General features: G+C 42.4%; 1 protein-coding gene across 1 annotated transcript in view; it reads left to right on the forward strand.

Moving 5' to 3' along the window:
* Positions 1-427: 427 nt before the first annotated feature.
* The window catches only part of DNAJC6 (DnaJ heat shock protein family (Hsp40) member C6), a 179,958-nt gene continuing 158,922 nt past the window's right edge, over positions 428-21,463 (forward strand). The window contains exon 1 of the mRNA XM_086390402.1: positions 428-633. Coding sequence (XP_086246528.1) covers positions 519-633 — 115 coding nt within the window. The 5' untranslated portion in view covers positions 428-518. The remainder of the gene's footprint in view (positions 634-21,463) is intronic.

The raw sequence follows: 21,463 nt of genomic DNA on the forward strand, positions 1-21,463 counted from the left end.
AAGGAATGAACAAATGCAGTTGGAGCCGAGGACTTAGGAATCTGTATGGTTTAGAGACTGTGATCTCCCGGTCAATTACCTGACCTTTCGGAGCTTCAATCTTCTCATTTGTAATCTGGGGATAAAAATCAGCGCATATTCCAGGGGTTTTTGTGTTAATTAATGATGCCGAGCTGTAGTCGGGCAATCTGTCGACACCTCCGGAATCAAGGACGAATGACAAGCATTGAGCCGTGAGCTGCTGAGCGCTTCCCCCGGGCTGGCGCATCCCGGCAGCGCCCCCGCCTCGGCCGACAGCGCCCTCAAGCTCGGCGCTAGCGCGGTGCCCCCCCCACCCCATCCCCCGCCCCCTTCCCCAACCCGACCGCAAGCTCCTCCCCCCCAGGCCGCGTCCTCCCCCGCGACGGCCGGGCACCTGGCAGACGCGCGGCAGCCGGGGAAGCGGGAGGCGACCCTCGGGCGGCGGCGGGCGGCGGGCGGCGGGCGGCGGGCGGCGGGGGAGGGGTGCGGGCGCACAGATGGGAGCAACTGAGAAGAGCGGCAAGAAGAGCCGGAGGCTGTTTTCTTCGCTGCGGCCGTGGAAGGCGACCCGGCGGCTCTGGCGGACGCGCTCGGCTTCCAAGGCTGCGCAGGGTGAGTGTGGGCGCGGCCGCGGGACCTGTTACTGCGCGCCGCGGGCGCCGGCCTTCGACTGCTGGGGGGCTGCGGTGGCCCCGAAGGCCGTAGGTGGCATCTCCCGCTGGGTTCTCGGCCCCCAACTCACCCCCCTGAACTCCCTGGGGCCCACGGGCGGGGGCGACGCCGCCTGGATGTCTGGCCCTGCCTGGGCGACCCTCCACCCTGACCCTTGGCCGCAGGGACTAGACCAGTACCGGAGCTCCCCCGGGGTCGCTCAAAGACAGTTCTCTTCACGCCCCTCCATCCCCCTCCACCCCTGAGCATCTCCCCTTGGCTCAGGTGGTTGCCGCTTGTTTATTTCCCGAAGAAGTCCCTGTGTGTCCGTTTGGCTCTGAGCAGAGAGAATCCGGGGTGCCTCGGAGAAACAGTTTGTATCCCCCACCCCCGAACACCTGGCCCGCACCTGCAATGCAGTACCCTTTGGGGGAATTAATCCGATCCAGGTCTGCGTTTGAGGTCCTCCCTATCTGGACCCACCCCCTTTCCAACCTGTTATCATGTACACTCTAGTAACGATTACCTATTTCCCAAACACATTCTACCTTGTCCTCAACTAGGCCTTCACTCACATGTATTCAATCCCTGACTTACTGCTTTCATTCATTCCAAAATGTTTATTGAGCTCCCCAGTGTGTCAGGGCCAGGAGAGAACCAAATAGACAAGGCCGCAGTTCATGGAACTACTTCCAGAGGGGGAACCGACATTACACACGTCAGACCGGTAAAAATCCCCATTACAAATTGCCGTGTGTACTTGGCAGGAATCAGATCATCTGCTGGGAAAGGCAAAAAGGTAGAGGGGCCCTGGCTTACATGGAAGGTGGCCAGGGAGGGTCTCTGAGGCGGTGCCATTGCAGTGGAGCCTGAAGACTGATCCGGAGTTACTCCAGCATGGAGCCAGGGTTAGAGCATCCTGCCAGAGGCAATAACAGGTGGAAAGCATCCCAGTGCCTGAGCTTAGCAAGGGGAAAGTAAGGGAGACAGGGCCTGCTCAGGGTCTGAGTAGGATGTGACAAGGAGTTGGGATTTTATTCCAAGTGAGCTGGGAAGGCACTGCACGTTGCCGGCATGTTCTGAGCACAGGGGCCTGATCCGATATGCTGGCTCACTGCGTTCTCTCTATCTGCAGTGGCCATGCGTTGGTCTCTCAGCCTGGCCAATTCCTACCCATCCCTCAGGACTAGCACAAATGCCATCTCCTCTGGGAAGCCTTTCCTGGGGTTCATGCCACCTGTAGCCTCTCTTTTGGAATTTTGTCATCCATAGGGCATTCGTCACTGTTCATCTGCTGTTATAGGTTCCATGTAGGCAAGTTCTCATCCGCTTCATCTTTGCATCTCCCACCAAGCTAAGTCAGGATTTGGTACTTTTAAGATACCTGTTTGCTTGTGTGTGTGTGTGTCCTGTCTTGTCCTTTTCATCTGTTTCCATCATGTGAGCATTCTTCTTCCGAGCATTCTTCTTCCGAGGCTAACATGCCTTGAGCTCTAAAATGGCCGACCAGGGCCAGAGGCAGGCTGCACCAGGGCCCTGTCACTCCACCCCAGGGTTGTTTGGAAGATTAAATGAATTAATGAGTTAATAATTGTAAAGTGCGGGCACATAGTAAGCATTCTAAAGAGAAATTTGACAAAGGGCAAAAACAATTTTCAAATATTTATTTATTGTGTTAGAAACAAGCTTTTCAAGTTAGGGAGACTCTGTGGCTTGGCATTGTCATCTTGCGAGCTTTCAAAGGATGTATTCTTACTTTTAGTCAGTATGCCAATTAAATTCCTTTCCCCTTGTATCAAACGGTTGCTGAAACTTAGTAGGTCTGAAAGCTGACCCCCCCCCCCTTTTTTTTAGCTTGCCTGAGTAGTTGAATAGATTGGGAATTGCAACAAGTATTGCTTTAGTGATACTTACATGCATAATGTTACTCCGGGTGTTGTGTGAATGTTTTACAAAAGAGGAATAAACCGATATTCCCACTGCAGTGAATTGGGTGAGGATAAGTTTTCTAGTTTTACAGTTTTTAAACCCAGGTGTATACTGTGTACACAGCCACCCTCTCCTCTTCTCTGTTCCCACCCTAGACTTCACCCGTGGATTCCCAGGGCCCACTGCCATGCCACACCTCTCTTCTTCAGTAGGATCTTGGCTGATCACTGTATTTCCCTATTTCCCCCCACCCCAACCTGGAGATGAGGCCATTAAAATGTCTTATATGATACTTTACAGTTTACAGAATAGCTCAACTATGAGATCTTGTTTAGATGTTAACAAACCTTGGAAAGAAGGAGGATGGATGGTATTTATTTCCCCCATTTTAGAGATGAGGAAAGTGAAGCAAGAGACTGGGTAACTTGCAGAAGTTCATAGGACTGGTGTGTGGCCGTTTTAGGCCTGGTTATCCACACAGCTTCCTTTCTTCCACGTCAGACAAAATAAACATGTTCCAATATCTATACTCATAGAAGGAAGAAGTAAAATGAATGAATATTATGCAATGAGTGAAATCCATATCCAAATTTTATTAAATTTTCCTTAAAGGTGGCCTGAATTTCTCATGATGATGTCAACATCACTTAGGGCATCTATAATCATATGGTTTGGTGCCAGACAGACTGTGATTTAAAGCTGCCACTGATGAGTGGCACACTAATAAATGGTGTGATCTTGGGCCGGGTGCTGAATCTTTCTAAAGCTCATTTATCTATCATATGTAAGGTAGGAATGATATTCCTGTCTTAGGTTACTGTGATGATTAAATGGGTTAATGTATATAAAGTGCTTGGTACATAGTAGCTCACAGGTGGTGGTTATTTTTATTAATTTTAGTCCAGATATTCAACCATATGATCACACCCCAAATATGGGAAGTTCAGTGGGTGGTGGGGTGAAACATGACTGGAAGCTCCTTAGGGGCAGCAGTCCCTTCTGGGCCAACTGGAAGGCCTTCCATGTCAGTATCCTTCTCTCCCCTTACCCCCTTTTTTTCCACCAGGAGATTACAGGTGAGAAGTAGCATAGCTTCTGTGAATCCCTGGCATCTTTTCAGCTTAACATTGTATCCTGAATGTAGAAGATGAATGTAAATATGTTTATTTATTTATTGGGTAACAATACATGAATGGATAAGTAATAATTGAATCCTCTAGGATATATATATATATCGATTCCTTACTTCCTTGCTAACACTCAGTGATGTCTGCCTTTTTGATGGGTATGAAGTGGTACTGCCTGGTTGTTTTATATTGAATTTGACAAAGTCATTATATTGACAAATAATGAAGCTGAGGATTTTTTCATATGAATATTGGCCATATGTGACTAAGACATGTGTGAATGCCTGTTTATGTCTTTTCCCATTTTTTTCTTGGGGGTTTGTTTTTTTCTTATCTACTTATAGGAGTTCTTGAAATATTCTAGATACTAATGAGTTATTGGCTTATATGTCCAAGCAACTTTAAAAACTATACTAACCATGCAAGCTGTGCTCCAGTAGAAATTAACCCCCCAAATTGCTTTCATCTTTTATAGAGAATCACATTTTAGTCAAATATCAAAGCTTTTAGGTTATCAAGCAGGGAGCAAATAGTTGGTGGAAGTATTTTGTGAGCAGTAGACTTTCCTAGTCCTTGAAATGATGGTAGAAAATGGGTCTTATGCTCTTCCCACCAGAAATTACCTCCCACAAACTGTGGTGGGCCGAAGTGCCCTTGCCTGAATTGAAGTTATTCTTTGTAAAGTCACAAGTTGGAACTGGAGTCAGTCTCCATCAGCAGGTAGTGTTTCCAGGACCAGTTACTTGGAGGGAAGAACAGAACACTTGTCAGGTGACCTGTGGTTTATGCTCTCACTGCCATTTTCTTAACCATATGTCCCTACAAACAAATCACAATGAATGGGGATAATGATCACTACGTAGGGATGTTGGAAAGATCAGATGAGATCATAACTATCAAAGGACCATGTAAATGCAAAGTATGTTTGCTAGGCCCAGGAGAGTAACCAAGCCTTTGCTGGGGTGGGACCCATAACCTTTGGGCCCCATCCCTTCTACTCTCTGTTCTGCATACAGGTGCCTGATTGTAGGCAATGCAGGCTCCAGACTAGCAGCAACAGTCTCTCCAGAACTTGTCAGAAATGCCAATCCCTGGCCCCCCACCACAGAGCTACCCAATCAGAAACTCTGGAGGTAGGTCCCAGCGGCCTATGCTTAACCAACCCCAGCAGTCATTCTGATGTACGCTAATGCTTGAGAACAGCCTAGTGGGATGTGCAAAGGCTTTAAAGACAGCGAATGTGGGATTTTCAATCTTAACTCTCCTATTTGCCAGCTTGTGTGATGAGCAGGTTACTAAGCTGTCTGCCTTCCAGGCTCTCACTGATAGAAGGAAGAGGATGTCACTTCCCTCCCAGGGTTTGTGAGAAGTCAATGACAGGCAGTATCCAGGTTCTGCCACCATGTAGCTGTGTGTCCTTCAGCAAGTCTCCTTTCTTCTTTCTGCCTCAGTTTTCTCATCTGAAAAAGATGGGCTGGGACTTCCCTGGTGGTCCAGTGGTTAAGGCTCCTTGCTTCCACTGCAGGAGGCACAGGTTCAATTCCTGGTCTGGGAACAAAGATCCTGCACGTCTTGCGGCATGTCCAGAAAAAAAAATTACAAAATAGAGATGGACCAGCAAGTGTTAACATGCATGCTGCACAGCTTATTGTGTGCCAGCTCTTGTCCTAAACATGTGAATATTTTAATTTTGTTTAGTTCTTACAATAACCCTGTTTTACAGTCTATTTTATGAATGAGAAAACTGCAGCACAAAAAGGGTAAGTAACGTATTCAAAGTTACACAACTAGTAAGCTTGGATTCAAACCTAGGCAGTGTGCTGTGAAAGTCCTTGCTTTAAAGGCCATGCTTGGCAAATAAGTTCTCTTCAAATGTATGGTGCTGCTGATGAGAAGAGTGCTTGGCACACAGTAGGCACTGCATGTGTGAATTCTCTTCCCCTTGCCTTGTGGCTTGGCTTCATCAGAGCCCACCCAGCTTTTCTTATAGTCATGCTGCCTTCCTCTGCGGTGCCCCTAATCACAAACCCACTCCCAGGCAGCAGTTTTCTCACTCTAGACATCTCTCTCGTGGCTGAGCAAACCAAACAGAGGCTTGGCTGGGGGAGGACAAAATGTGGTGGTGCAGGTGAAGTCACCCTCCTGTCACCCTACCCTGCCATGTTTGGGAAATGAATGACTAAGCCAGAAGAGGTCCAGGCAAGTTACTGAAAGATCATTAGGTTTGCCTAATTTGAGACATAGCCTCCAAGTCTCTTTTGCTCTCAGATTTCCAAGGGAATGTGAAAGCTTTTTTTGCTGAGTTTTTCTTCTCAGTACAATTTACAGCTGGGCAGTTGAACCCACAGTGTTAACAGCAGCATGTTTTTTTTTTTTCATTGTTATTTTGCTAGGACAATGAAAAGCCTTATTCTCTTTCAATTCAGGGTGTCACTCATTGTTCTTGAAAATTCTTTTTGGTTTTGCTCTCAAGATGGCCTCCCTCCCTGGGGATGACTCACCAGTCTAATGACTCAGAAGTGGCATCTGAGAAGACAAGGACTGGGCAGAGCTGTGAAGGGACTTGTGGCCAGTGGAGCCTGCCTGACGCTTTCCCTAAACTTGGTTATTGAGATGGAGCGTCATTTCCATTAATGGTTGTTGGTACCAGTTTAATAGGAGCGTAGGATCTGCCAGAGACACTGCCTTGTTCTGGAAAGCTCCAAGACTTGAGTTCATCCTTGTTCCTCAACTGTGTGTGGCCTTGATGTGGCCACATCCTTGTTTACTGCAGGCCAGATAAGACTTCTGAGAATTACCAAACACTGCTTAGAATGGCCACAGAATCAAACAGTCTAATGCTTCTGTAAAATCTGTATCATGAGGGAAAATAAAGACTTGTTTTATCTGAAGAAGACCAGATCTCTTTTGACTTAATTTAAAAAATCAAGTAAGGATGAATAGAAAGATAAGCATATATGTGATAAAGCAAATTTAGTAAATATACTTGAAAATGTTTGCCATGCAATTCTTTCAACTTTTTGTATTTTGAAACTTTTCAAAATACAGTGTTGAGTAAAATGCATGTAACCCTAGAAAAGACCACACTCTTGGGAAGAAAATTGTTTCCTTGTTAATATGAATCCCAGCCCCTCTCCCTCTTCCTCAATCCTCCCAGCTTTAGTTTTTTTTTTTCTTGGAAAACCTGCTTGATTAAAAGGGGCCTGAAGTGAGCCTGGCAGGGCTTGAGCTGATCCTGTATGCCAGGGCTATATAGTTTTCCTGATATGTAATTCTCACAATAGCCATATTAGCTGTTTATCATTTTCTTCATTTTAAGAGGAAACTGAGGTGCTGAGGGGTATGCTTGATCCAGATCAGTAGGTGATAATACTAGTCTTAACAGCATTTATGGAGCCCTCCCTTTATGCGTCATAGTTTTGTGCTGTGTACTTGACATGCACTGACTTACTTGAGTGACCAGCTTTATTTATAAAAAATGGTACATATATAAATATTCTTAGACATTTTTGCATTTTACGAGGCTGAGGATTCTCGTTGTGGGTTCTGTAGGGGAGGGGCTTTTTTTTTTTCTTTTTTCTTTTTTTTTTTGTGCTCCCTTGAGAGGAGGAGGGTCTCAACCCCCCAGTCCTGGGTTGCTGCCTACGTCCGAACTGATAACAGCGTTTTTCTTAAAAAAAAAAAAATAATAATAAAAATAAAAGGAAGGAAATGGAAGAAAGAGGCACACTTGAGCCTCATCCTGCCCTAGGAAGTAGGTGCCTTATTGTCTGCATCTTACAGATCAGGCAATAGAGACTGAGAGAGGCGCAGGAACGTATCCCAGCTACCTCAGGAGCCAGGAAATGGCAGAGCTTGTGTTTGGACCCGGCCTCTTCTGCTGTCCTATTCAACCCCAAGCCTTGGCCTAATGGAGTAAATCAGCAAGCCTTGTGGAAAGCTCTTGTTCTGAGACCACAGGCTCTTTAAGAACAGAATGTTCTGTTCAACACTGTGTTATTCTTTGTGTTCAGAGCAGTGTCTGGCATAATGAATATTATTGGATGAAAGAGTACCTGGATGGTGGCTCTTAGCACCTCCTTCTTCACCCTATCTGCCCCTAAAGGAGCTCTGAACTGGGCACTTTTTGGCTGCCCTGGCCTTGGTCCTTGGAGATGGAGATGCCTGTTTCTTTGAGGTGATTTATGGGCCAGCCTGGCCCATTTGGTGGGCAGTGAGGAATTCCAGTGAAGGCAGATTTTTCTCATTGGCCTTTTTTTCAAAGATGAGCATAAAGTTATTATGCGCTGTCAAGGAAGGATGGGAAAAAAAAATAAAATTACCCCACACTTTGGAGGAGTCTTTAAATTGTGGCGGCTAGCAGTCAACTCTTGGAGAAGGCAATGGCACCCCGCTCCAGTACTGTTGCCTGAAAAATCCCATGGACGGAGGAGCCTGGTAGGCTGCAGTCCATGGGGTCGCTGAGGGTCAGACACGACAGAGTGACTTCACTTTCACTTTCATGCATTGGAGAAGGAAATGGCAACCCACTCCAGAATTCTTGCCTGGAGAATCCCAGGGATGGGTGAGCCTGGTGGGCTGCCATCTATGGGGTCACACAGAGTCGGACACGACTAACGCGACTTAGCAGCAGCAGCAGCAGCAGCAGTCAACTCCAGGACCCCTAGTGGCCATGACAAGCTTTTGCTCCATAGCTGTGTTTAACTTGGGCTGCAGTAATGAGCAGGTAAATACTAGCAATTAGTTCTCTTAATGTGCCCAAGTATGTTGATAATTATACTTTATATTTATATAGAACTTGGTTTACAAAGTGGCATGTCTATTCTCTCTTTTGATCTCCTGAACAGCCTGGAATATACACAGGGCTGGAATGATTAGCCCCACTTTACAGATGAGTAAACTGATGACAGAGAGGTTAAATCACCTGCCCTACACAACTCAGGTAATAGTGGTAGAGATAGGCCTTCACCTTCTTACCTCTCCTCCCTCCAGCAAAACTTCCATGTCAGTATTGTACTGGGGATGAAAGCAATGGGTTGGTTTATTTTTTTTAATAATTTTTTATTGGACTATAGTTGATATACAAAGATGTGTTAGTTTCTGCTGTATGGCAAAGGGTGTCTTTCTTTTTGTTGTTCTTCCAACTTAGTGAGGGCCTGGATTGGGTCAGTTAATCTTTCTGAATATCAGTTTACCAATCTGTATAATGGGGAATAAATACTGCCCATTAGTGAGTGCACTTGGAGCTAAGGAGGTTGTGAGAGTTCAGAACTTTTAAAACAATTTCTGAGTGAAGACTTTTGGAAGGGACTGTGTTAACTCTGATCCATTTCCCACAAAAGTATGCTAAGTGGCACCTCCCCTGGCCACGCTATCTAAAAAGCACCTCTTTTACCTTATTATCATGCTTCAGTTTTATTCACAGCATTCACTGCCATTAATTATATGTTTGTATTTATTTGTTTATGACCTGTCTGAAGCCTCCCACCCAAATGTGACAGCCAGGAGAGCAGGTACTTGGTCTGTTTTCCTGCACTCCTGAGTCATTAGCAGGTGGAGTTGTGCCTGGCACTGATAACCATTTGTTGAGTGAATGAATGAAGGGATGAATTGGAGCTATGTAATGATTGAAAGTAAGCTGGAACTGGATGATTAAAAGGTTTGCTTGAGTATTCCTGGCTATCTAACAGAGGGGTCTTGGGTCTGGCTTTCCACAGATCATTTCTGTCTCAGCCATCCAGTGGCTTTAAAGCCTTGAGTACCAACTTACGCCTGGGTGAAATGGGTTCAATAATCTAGGTCCATACAGCAGATATAGGTCATTGTATGGCACTGTATGCTGCATTGTAACAGCTGGTGAGTGGCCTGAAGACTGGGGCTGGTTCTGTTACTGTTTTATCCCCAGTACTTGGCACAGAGCCTGGTCCACAGAAAGGTAAAAGAAATGTTTGCTGAATGAATGAATATGTAAGAAGAAATGGCACAGGGCTCTTAATCCACCTCCAAAATGAAGGTCTCCATTTGAGGATAAGCTTGGTGCATGGCACACACATTCCCCTTTCAATTTGAATCAAATCTCTCTGGAGAGAAGGAGGCACTAAACAGTGCCCTAACCTACTGCAAGGAATGGCAAGCCTAGGCTCCAGATCCAGTTCCATGCCATGTTTTGGAATTTGTGTTTACGTCTGCCTTCATCTCCATCCTTTCCGCTTCAGTATAAGCAAAATTATAACCCAACACACTGACTTGCATGCAATTATCAGAGCCCTGGTGCTCCTCCGTTGGGGGACTTTGTCCCCGAGACTGCTGACTGTCTGAATGACAGATCTAAAGTCAGAGTTGCAGAATCAGCCGGACTTTCCTGCTCCTTTGCAGCAGAGGCAGGAGGGAGAGAATGAAAGATTCTGAAAATAAAGGTAAGAGGCTGACTGCAGAGGGAAGGCTAAAAGATGCTAGGGTTAAGAGGTCACTCCATGGACATACTGAGTGTATATTAAATGGCTGGTTTAAAATTAGTGTGCATATATTATTTAAAAAGTCTAGTTATATAATAAACATGACTTTTAAAATTAACTGGTTTCTGGTTTCCAAATATTGTGTCATTCAGTTATCCATTTTTGTGCTACTAAATATAACAACATTTTTGCATTCTTCATTTAATCCTGGCTGAGAAACACATATTTACATTTCACAAATTTCCTTATAATAGCATGCTTTTATTTCAAGAGTGTTCACAGTACTTAATATATAGGTCTTCAATACATTATTGGAATTGCAATATCTGAAATACTGCAGACTTTTTACAGTCTGGGCTCTCAAGAAAAATGTGGGCCAAGAATCCTTTAATGAAGATTCACCTTTTCAGGAGGATCCAACGGGGAGCTGTCACTGACCTTCAGAAGTGTTTATCTTGCAGAGAGATTTTCAGATGCAAACTCTCCCCCCACCCCAACCCTAGCCTCTGTCCCTAGATCCCTGGGCCCTCCCCCAGCACCTTCCCCCTACATCCCCCAATTCTGTTGAGGCATGGGGGAAGACAGAACGGATTTAAAGGAAAATTCAGGAAAGGACCGGGGTCTCTAAAGTGAGCCAGACAAATATTAAGCTCAACAACGATTCTGGAGCATACTGAGGTTTTGAATTCCGAGGCTCCTTACATTTTCTTCCGCAAACGGGGGAGGAGCTCTAGAACTCAAGGCTCGGGAGGCTACAGGGCGTACCCCAATCCTGTTCCCAGGAAGGAAGCCCGTCCTTGGTGCTGCGTAGGTGCTGCTCCCGGTTGGGTGCAGGAGAAAGGTGCAGGGTATGCAGGCAGCAAGGCTCCCGGGTAAAGCTCCAGAACAGCCGCCGCGCCATCATCGCGCCACCTGGGCCAGCCCCAGCCTCCCCAGCGCTAATTTTAGGGTTTGCCTGCTGCATCGCGGCCCACCCCACCAACGCCCTCCGCCCGCAGCAGGCGTTCGCTGATCTCACCCCAAGCCTCTGCGCAGCAATTTGCACTCCACTCTCTCCTCCAAGAGCGAGTGCTTTAAGTACACCGCAGCACTTTGCCTCTGGGCACAGGGCTTGGATGCCCAGCTGATGCGTGGCACGCAACTCCGGGCGGGTTACTCGAAACCACCGACCCTCCCCAACGCCCGAGATGAGTTGTTTGCGTGATCAGTGAGACCCGCACAGGCCCCAATCCTCCTGACTCTACCGTGCGCAGGACTGCTTGCTTGGCCTTCTTCAGCCCAGTTCTCGGCAACACTTTCTGGCGTGCAGTCTTACTTGTAATAGACAGTGATGTTTGTTCCATATTAAAAATAAACAAAAACCTACCAACCGAACAAATCAAAAACACACAGCCTGATGCGGGTAGGGGGGCTGGTATTTTAATCTATCACACTGTTTGTAAGGAAGGCTCTTAAACCATCTCACTTTCTCTTATTGAGGCTTTAAAAGGAGCCGGGGTAGCTGGTGTTTGTAGATTTAGGTCTAATAGGCTCTGGATCATTCATGTCCACATATCCATCTCTGGTTTTGATGTTTAAATTTTAACTAAACAGCCTGAGAGGGGAGATTTGCATGTCCCTGGTAAATCAAAGAGGACCTGCCCACTGCTATTTGTAAGCCAGGCTCTCATGGACAAATAAAACATGTGTGTGTTTGTTTAAAATATTTTAAATGAACTCAGGAGAATGGTGGCCTTTCATGTGTTGTTTTCAGTAGCTGGAGAAAGGTTTCTGGAAAGAAAAAAAATGTGCTTATCTGTCATGCTAGGCCAGAGGCATGGTTTAGAAAAAATTAAGACTGAGCTGGAGGCTCAGGTTAGGTTAATATTTACCATCATTTGGAAAGGAAACACTCTCAGTTTCTCAAGTGTATCAGGATGCTTTAAACTTCAACGGTATTTAGAATTTTGTTCCACTTTATTTTGGAAAAAGCCTTGGTTGGAAGTGAGAATGGTTAGGTTCTTGCTTGTTTTGTCACTTAACTCATTAGTGACCTAGCACAAAACTTTTTGGATCTATTTTCTTATATCGAAAATGGAGTGATGTTAGACCAGAGCACTGTTCTTCAGGTTGTGGGTCATAAGAAAGCAATTTAGTGAATCTCAAGCAACCTTGTAGAAAAATGTAATAGGATAGAAAATATCAGAAACCATTGTGTATGCTAAGTGTAAATAATTGTTTCCTGTAACTTCTGTTTTAGGTATTTATGTTTATGTAGATATGGGCTGTATTAATGTCAGATCTGTTTCTTATTGCAAATCTTATTCAAAAGAGTTTGAGAAACACTGAAATCAATCATAGCTTCCTAGTTTGTCAAGAAGTCTGTGAAATGTGGTTTTATATGCATGTCCACTTTTGTTTGTGTATGATGAGAATGTCAGTAGTTTTTCCTCAAAATTTTGAAGGGGTATGAGATCCCAAATAGGTTATGAATCATTCTGTTTCCACTAAGTCCCTCACAAGCTAACTTCTTAGAGATCAAAGAATCCTTTCAGGGCTGGGAGATGGGTGTGTGTTGACAGGACCAGTTAAATGTGAGATGTGAGATGGAGTGTGTGAGCATGTTAAAGAGAAACTGTGACCATGGTAACCAGACCACTAGAGCTATTTGTAGATTCCAAAGTGCCAGTTGGTGACCTAAATATGAAACATAAATATCTAAAAATTAGTCTTTGTGCTGAAAAGTACCACAGGAAAACCATCAAAATGTTGTGCTTTGTTTGGAAGTTAGCTGTCCTTGAAAAGATTGAAAACAAGAACCAGGTAAAATCTCAAGAAACTGACAGGGACAAATAAATCATCAGAATGTTGGTAGGCAGAAACAGAATTTTTATAAGCTGCCATCACGTGACTAGTGTTCTCTAAATGTTGAGCTGTGGTTTAATAAATGCCTTTCTTTTTCCTCTTTTAAGTACATCTTAAGACAGTCTGATGAGACTTTTAAACACAAACAGCATTGTATAGCATTTACCCAACATCTCAAAATGCTCTGCAAGCCAGGAAAAAACTTTGTATGGGGCAACTCAGAAGAAAATAGTTGAATGAGTTAATGACTAGGTATTGGCAAACATGACAGCTAATTATAATAATAACAACCATAGCTCCTATTTAATGAACAAGTAATATGTGAAAAGCTCTCTGCAAGGTGCTTTACACATTGTCACAACACTGCAAGGCTGGAGGTATTTTATGTGTAAAGAACTGAATTAAGAATTTGTGCAGGGACACATAGCTAGTAAGTGGCAGACCTTTTATCTTCATTTTATCTTCAAAATCATTCACGTGGTGTGCAAGGGCTTGAGAGTAAGTAGCATGGGAAAATAGAATTTTTAATAAAATTTTTAGCATTATTTATTGCTGGATTAATTTACTTATTATAAAAAGGGAAATGTGAACTGTAGAAAATGCTGGCTTTTGCATAATTTTCTAGACTGTGTTTATTTGGAAAATAGGCATTTTAACTCTTAAGTTCAGCTACAAATTTTCCTTTTAAGTTCTCTGAGTATTTTGTACAACAAGATTTTAGAAACAGAAATAAAAAAGAATAGTGCAGAGTTTGAAAATTTGAGTGGAAACATTTTTTTTCCTACAACAGTTTAGGGTAAGTAGTTCTTATTTCATTTTTTTTCTATGTTTTATTTCAAAATAACAAGCATGACATTTTGTGAGCAAATAAAATTATGCGTGACATTGTAACACGGTAAGACTGGGATTAGAGCACACTCTTTCCTGACAGATTTTGATTTTTTACTGAAAGTTATTACAGAATCTGATTGGGAGTTTGAATATTGTCAGATCCAGACTTCTAAACCCTAAATATTTAAAAGACTATGGTGTTCATTCCCCAATCAGCAGTTCAAAATGAAATCAGTGCTGTGCTTAGTCACTCAAGTCATATCCGACTCTTTGTGACCCCATAGAAGGTAGCCTGCCAGGCTTCTCTGTCCATAGGGATTCTCCAGGCAAGAATACTGGAGTGGGTTGCCATGCCCTCCTCCAGGGGATCTTCCTAACCCAGGGACTGAACCCAGGTCTCCCACATTGTAGGCAGATTCTTTACCATCTGAGCCACCAGGAAAGCCCAAGAATATTGGAGTGGGTAGCCTGTCTCTTCTCCAGGGGAACTTCCTGACCCAGTAATCGAACCAGGATCTCCTGCACTGCAGGTGGATTCTTTACCAGCTGAGCTACCAGGGAAACCCCCTTAATGTTGTGTGTGTGTGTGTGTGTGTGTGTGTGTGTGTGTGTGTGTTTTAACAACCATGACTATTTTTAGAAAAAGTGATACTTTTAGAGAAAACTCAATTCTTTCAAGATTTTTGTCCTTGCTGCTTGGGACTGTGTAGGTTAGGCAAATGATGTATGTTGGTTGGGGTGATCTATACATGGTTGAATGAATTTTCAGCTTTCATGGCTAGCATGAGATAAAGCTGGGTTTAGAGCCTGGACTATGTCAGTGGTTCTCAAATGCACACGATACTGCTTCCAGTCGTTATGTGCTTCCTGTAGAACATACTAGAAATATGCAAGGGGCTCTAGCAGCATTCCCTGGGCAGAAACTGGAACTGCTCGATGGCTGGCAATGTTCCTGATTGTTCTGTTTAATGATGAATTATTCCTGGGTCCTGTGCAATTTTCAGATGTTTTGCTGAAGAGGTAAGTTGAAAAACTCTCTATACTTTTCTGAGCCTAGAACATATTTATTGGTTTTACATTTGCACTGAAATTTCCAGGATTAAAAATGCTGTGTAAAGCAAGGAAAGATTTTATTTAATACTTAATTGTGTTTAGAAAAATCACTTGCCCAAAGCACCAATTGGTTTGAGACATCAATACAACATACCTGTCTCATATGTACCTGTATGGGTATGAATATTATATCTTGCTTGAGTATTTGTATATTGAAATCCATATTGTTTTGTTATTTACTTCTCTTTTATGTTATTGTTGATATATACATATAGTTATTGTTTAATTGTGTTAGGTAGATTATTTTATCTTTAAATTTTATCTTGAGATGCTAAACAAGGAAATATAGGATATTTTTATATTTGTATATATGTATGTTAGAGTGTAGGGCTTCCCTGGTGGCTCAGATGGTAAAGAATCTGCGTGCAATTCAGGAGACCCGGTCTGATCCCTGGGTTAGGAGGATACCCTGGAAAAAGGGAATGGCTACTCACTCCAGTATTCTTGCCTGGAGAATCCCATGGACAGAGCAGCCTGGCAGACTATAGTCCATGGGGTTGCAAAGAGTCAGACACGATTGAGCAACTGACACACACACACACATGTTAGAGTGTACAAATGACTTTATTTTTACCTCTTTAATAATTTAAAAGAATTTCAGCAAACATTAAAACTTTTGGATACCGTATATTCAATTTTACTTTTCTTATTCTTAAAAAAAATTAGAGTAGTCTACAACAATGAGTTTGAGCTGAGCATTAACTGACCTCTTTAAGGGCAGAAATACTGAGATATAGGCATTATAAATCTTCTAAAAAATAATGTCACTGGTAATATATAGTTGTGTTACTGTAACTGGAATTTTAAAATTTCACTTTGTAATTGTTTGCTGTTAGGATGTAAAAATATAGTTGATTTTTATTTGTTGACTTTATTTCCGTGACCTTGCTAAATTCATTTATAAAATAGTTTTTAGATTTTTGTAGATAGTAGGTTTTCTATGAATAAAGACGTTGTATTTCTTACTTTCCAGTCCTTATACTTTTTATCCTTTTAATAGCCAGTATTATTGCACTGGCTATGCTCTCTTAAAATGTTTAATAGAAGTGGTGATGGTGAGCATCCTTATCTTGTTCCTTAATCTCAGAGAAAAAGCTATCTTTCACCACTAAATACATTATTTGATGTAGGGCTTACATAGACATTTTTATATCAGATTAAGAAAGTTAACTTCTGTTCCTAGTGTGCCAGGTTGTTATCATGACTTGGTGCTGAGTTTTATCAAATGCTTTCCTGTTTTGGGGAGCCCAGCCTTGTGCTCTATGATGACCTAGAGGGGTGGGATGGGAGGAAGGAGGGAGACTTCAGAGGGAGGGGAAATTTTATATATATAAACTGATGACTGATTCCTATTGTTGAACAGCAGAAACCAACACAACATTGTAAAGAAATTATCCTCCAATTAAAAAAAAAGATAAAAATGTTTCCCTGTTTTGTGATGATCATATGACTGTTCTATATTTATTCTGTTAATATGATAATTACATTGATTTTTTCTTTTTGAACGATCTTTTTAAAGTTTGAAGTATAGCTGGTTTACAATATTATATGATAAAGATGTATAGCATAGTGTTTCAAAATTTTTGTAGAGTATAGATTATACCCCGTTTATAGTTGTTATAAAATGTTGGCTATATTCCCAGTGCTGTACAATGTAACACTTATACTTAGAGCTTATTTATTTTATCCACAGTGTTTGCACCTCTTAATCCCCCTACTCCTATCTTCCTCCTCTCTTCTTCCCTCTCCCCACTGGTAACTGCTAGTTTGTTCTCTGTATCTGTGAATCTGTTTTGTTATATTTATTTGTTTGTTTTACTTTTACATTTATATTTTGAGTGTTAAACTAACTTTGCATTACTTAATAAACTCACTTTAGTTGTGGCATATTATCCTTTGCATATATTTGCTGGATTTCACTTGCTAATGTTTTGTGGTGGAGTGTTTTTGTTCACAAGAGAGATTAACCTGTAATTTTCTATTGTGGTGGTGTCCTTGCCTGGTTTGGACGTGAAGGTTTTGCTGAACTTATAAAACAAGTTAAGAAGTAATTCTTCAGTCTGTTCTCCTGAAGAGTTCTGTGAGAGTTCTGACTCCTTTTTAGAGTTATTCTCTAAAAATTCACTGGTGGAAACCATTTGTGTCTGGAAATTTTGTTGTGGGAAAGCTTTAAAATATGGATTCATTTATTGTAATAGGTATAGATTTATTTAGATTTCTTATTTCTTTTTGTGTTTTAGGAAGTTTTTTTTAGTGTTTTTTTTTTTGTGTGTGTGTATATATGTTTTATTTATTTATTTATTTTTTAAATTTTATTTTGTTTTTAAACTTTACAATATTGTATTAGTTTTGCCAAATATCGAAATGAATCCGCCACAGGTATACCTGTGTTCCCCATCCTGAACCCTCCTCCCTCCTCCCTCCCCATACCCTCCCTCTGGGTCGTCCCAGTGCACCAGCCCCAAGCATCCAGTATCGTGCATCGAACCTGGACTGGCGACTCGTTTCATACATGATATTATACATGTTTCAATGCCATTCTCCCAAATCTCCCCACCCTCTCCCTCTCCCACAGAGTCCATAAGACTGATCTATACATCGGTGTCTCTTTTGCTGTCTCGTACACAGGGTTATTGTTACCATCTTTCTAAATTCCATATATATGCGTTAGTATACTGTATTGGTGTTTTTTTAGTAAGTGTTTTTCTAAGAATTTGTCCATTTTACCTGAACTTTCAAATTTATTGGCATAAGGTTTTCTTTACATCCTCTTATGATCTTTCTAATACCTGTAGTTGCCTGGTATTTTCCCTACTTTTATTCCTGATATTGATTTTGTATTTTTTATACTGGTAGTTCTCAGTTTTTGCATGCATATTACAAAGATTTTATAAATTGTATTAATCTTTGCAAAGAGCTGGTGTTTTTGGATGGGCCCCATGGCTTGCAGGATCTTAGTTTCCTGAGCAGGGATCAAACACTCTCCCCCTGCAGTGGAAGCAGGGAGTCCTAAACACTGGACTGCCAGCAAAGTCCCTTGCTCTTTGTTTCTAGCTTACTTTTACTGTGGTCAGAGAATGCACTTTGTTTATTTCTTGTACTTTTATTATTTAAAAATTTTAAATTTTATATTGGAGTAGATTTGATTAACAGTGTTGTGTTAGTTGCAGGTGTACAGTGGAGTGATTGTTATACGTATTATGCATCTGTTCTTCTAAAAATTCTTTTTGCATTTAGGTTGTTACAGAGTATTGAGCAGAGATCCATGTGCTATACAGTCGGTCCATGTTGGTTTTCTATTTTAAATGTAACAGTGTGTACATGTTTGTCCCAAACTCCTAATCTATCCCTACCCCCACTCCTGCTCCCTCCCCCATAATCATAAATTTCTTCTCTTAAGTCTGTGAGTCTGTTTCTGTTTTGTAATAAGTTCATTGGTATCTTTTTTTTTATTCCACTTATAAGTGATATCATATGATATTTGTCTCTCAATCTGATTTTCTTCATTTACTATGATAATCTCCAGGTCCATTCATGTTGCTGCAATTGGCATTATTTCATTCTTTTTAATGACTGAGTACTATTTCATTGTATATACGTACCACAGCTTCTTTGTCCATTCATCTGTCTGTGGACACTCAGGTTGCTTCTGGTTCTTGGCTATTGTGAATAGTGCTGCAGAGAACATTGGGGTGTATTCTTTTGAACCACATTTGTCCCTGACTGTATGCCCAGGAGTGAGATTGCTGAATCATACATGTGTTCTGGTTTTAGTTTCTTAAGGAACCTCCACACTGTTCTCTATAGTGGCTGTACCAACTTACATTCCCACCAGCAGTGTAGAAGGGTTCCCTTTTCTCCACTTGCTCGCCAACATTTATTGTTTGTAGACTTTTGGTGATGGCCGTTCTGACTGGTGTGAGGTGATATCTGATTGTACTTTTGATTTGCATTTCCCTAATAATTAGAGATGGGCTCAATAAAGGACAGAAATGGTATGGACCTAATAAAGCAAAAGATATTAAGAAGAGGTGGCAAGAATACACAGAACTGTACAAAAAAGATCTTCATGACCCAGATAATCACAATGATGTGATCACTCATCTAGAGCCAGACATCCTGGAATGTGAAGTCAAGTGGGCCTTAGATAGCATCACTATGAACAAAGCTAGTGGAGGTGATGGAATTCCAGTTGAGCTATTTCAAATCCTGAAAGATGATGCTGTGAAAGTGCTGCATTCAATATGCCAGCAAATTTGGAAAACTCAGCAGTGGCCACAGGACTGGAAAAGGCCAGTTTTCATTCCAATCCCAAAGAAAGGCAATGCCAAAGAATGCTCAAACTACTGCACAATTGCACGCATCTCACACGCTAGTAAAGTAATGCTCAAAATTCTCCAAGCCAGGCTTCAGCAATACGTGAACCGTGAACTTCCTGATGTTCAAGCTGGTTTTAGAAAAGGCAGAGGAACCAGAGATCAAATTGCCAACATCCTCTGGATCATGGAAAAAGCAAGAGTTCCAGAAAAACATCTATTTCTGCTTTATTGACTATGCCAAAGCCTTTGACTGTGTGGATCACAATAAACTGTGGAAAATTCTGAAAGAGATGGGAATATCAGACCACCTGACCTGCCTCTTGAGAAATCTGTATGCAGGTCAGGAAGCAACAGTTAGAACTGGACATGGAACAACAGACTGGTTCCAAATAGGAAAAGGAGTCCATCAAGGCTGTATATTGTCACCCTGCTTATTTAACTTATATGCAGAGCACATCATGAGAAACGCTGGACTGGAAGAAACACAAGCTGGAATCAAGATTGCCGGGAGAAATCTCAATAACCTCAGATATGCAGATGACACCACCCTTATGGCAGAAAGTGAAGAGGAACTCAAAAGCCTCTTGATGAAAGTGAAAATGGAGAGTGAAAAAGTTGGCTTAAAGCTCAACATTCAGAAAACAAAGATCATGGCATCTGGTCCCATCACTTCATGGGAAATAGATGGGGAAACAGTGGAAACAGTGTCAGACTTTATTTTTCTGGGCTCCAAAATCACTGCAGAGGGTGACTGCAGCCATGAAATTAAAAGACGCTTACTCCTTGGAAGGAAAATTATGACCAACCTAGATAGCATATTGAAAAGCAGAGACATTACTTTGCCAACAAAGGTCCGTCTAGTCAAGGCTATAGTTTTTCCTGTGGTCATGTATGGATGTGAGAGTTGGACTGTGAAAAAGGCTGAGCGCCGAAGAATTGATGCTTTTGAACTGTGGTGTTGGAGAAGACTCTGGAGAGTCCCTTGGACTGCAAGGAGATCCAACCATTCCATTCTGAAGGAGATCAGCCCTGGGATTTCTTTGGAAGGAATGATGCTAAAGCTGAAACTCCAGTCCTTTGGCTACCTGATGCGAAGAGTTGACTCATTGGAAAAGACTCTGATGCTGGGAGGGATTGGGGGCAGGAGGAGAAGGGGATGACAGAGGATGAGATGGCTGGATGGCATCACTGACTCGATGGACGTGAGTCTGAGTGAACTCCGGGAGTTGGTGATGGACAGGGAGGCCTGGCGTGCTGCGATTCATGGGGTTGCAAAGAGTCAGACACGACTGAGTGACTGAACTGAACTGAACTGAACTGAATAATTAGTGATGTTGAGCATCTTTTCATGTGCCTCTTGGCTGAAGAAATGTCTCTTTAGGTCTTCTGCCCATTTTTTGTTTGGGTTGTTTGTTTTGATATTGAGCCACGTGAGCTGTTTATAAATTTTGGAGGTGAATCTCTTGTTGGTAGCATCGTTTACAAATATTTTTTCCCACTCTGAGTTGTCTTTTGTTTGTTTATGGTTTCCTTTGCTGTGAAAAACTTTTGAGCTTTAATAGGTCCCATTTGTTCATTTTTGTATTTATTTCCATTATGCTGCTGCTGATGCTGGTGCTGCTAAGTCGCTTCAGTTGTGTCTGACTCTTAGTGACCCCATGGACTGCAGCCTACCAGGCTTCTCCGTCCATGGATTTTCCAGGCAAGAGTACTGGAGTGGGGTGCCATTGCCTTCTCTGTCCATTTTGCTAGGAGACATTAAAAAAGATATTGCTGAGATTTATGTTGAGTATTCTGCCTATGTTTTCCTCTAAGATCTTTGAGTATCTGGTCTTACATTTAATTCTTTAATCCATTTTGAGTTTATTTTTGTGTATGGTGTTAAAGGGGGCTTCCCTGGTAGCTCAGACAGTAAAGAATCTGCCTGCAACCTGGGTTCGACCCCTGGGTGGGGAAGATCCCCTGGAGGAGGAAATGGCAACCTATTCCAGTATTCTTGCCTAGAGAATTCCATGGAGAGAAGAGCCTGGCAGGCTACAGTCTGTGGGGTCACAAAAAGTTGGATACAACTGAGAGACTTAACACACATATATGGTGTGTGTTACACATAACATCCCTTACGTGTGATACATATGATGTTACATATGATACATATGATGTCACATCATATGAT

Source organism: Bos grunniens, chromosome 3 (assembly GCF_055505025.1).
Source record: "Bos grunniens cultivar Pamir isolate PY7600 chromosome 3, Bosgru_T2T1.0, whole genome shotgun sequence".
NCBI lineage: Eukaryota > Metazoa > Chordata > Mammalia > Artiodactyla > Bovidae > Bos > Bos grunniens.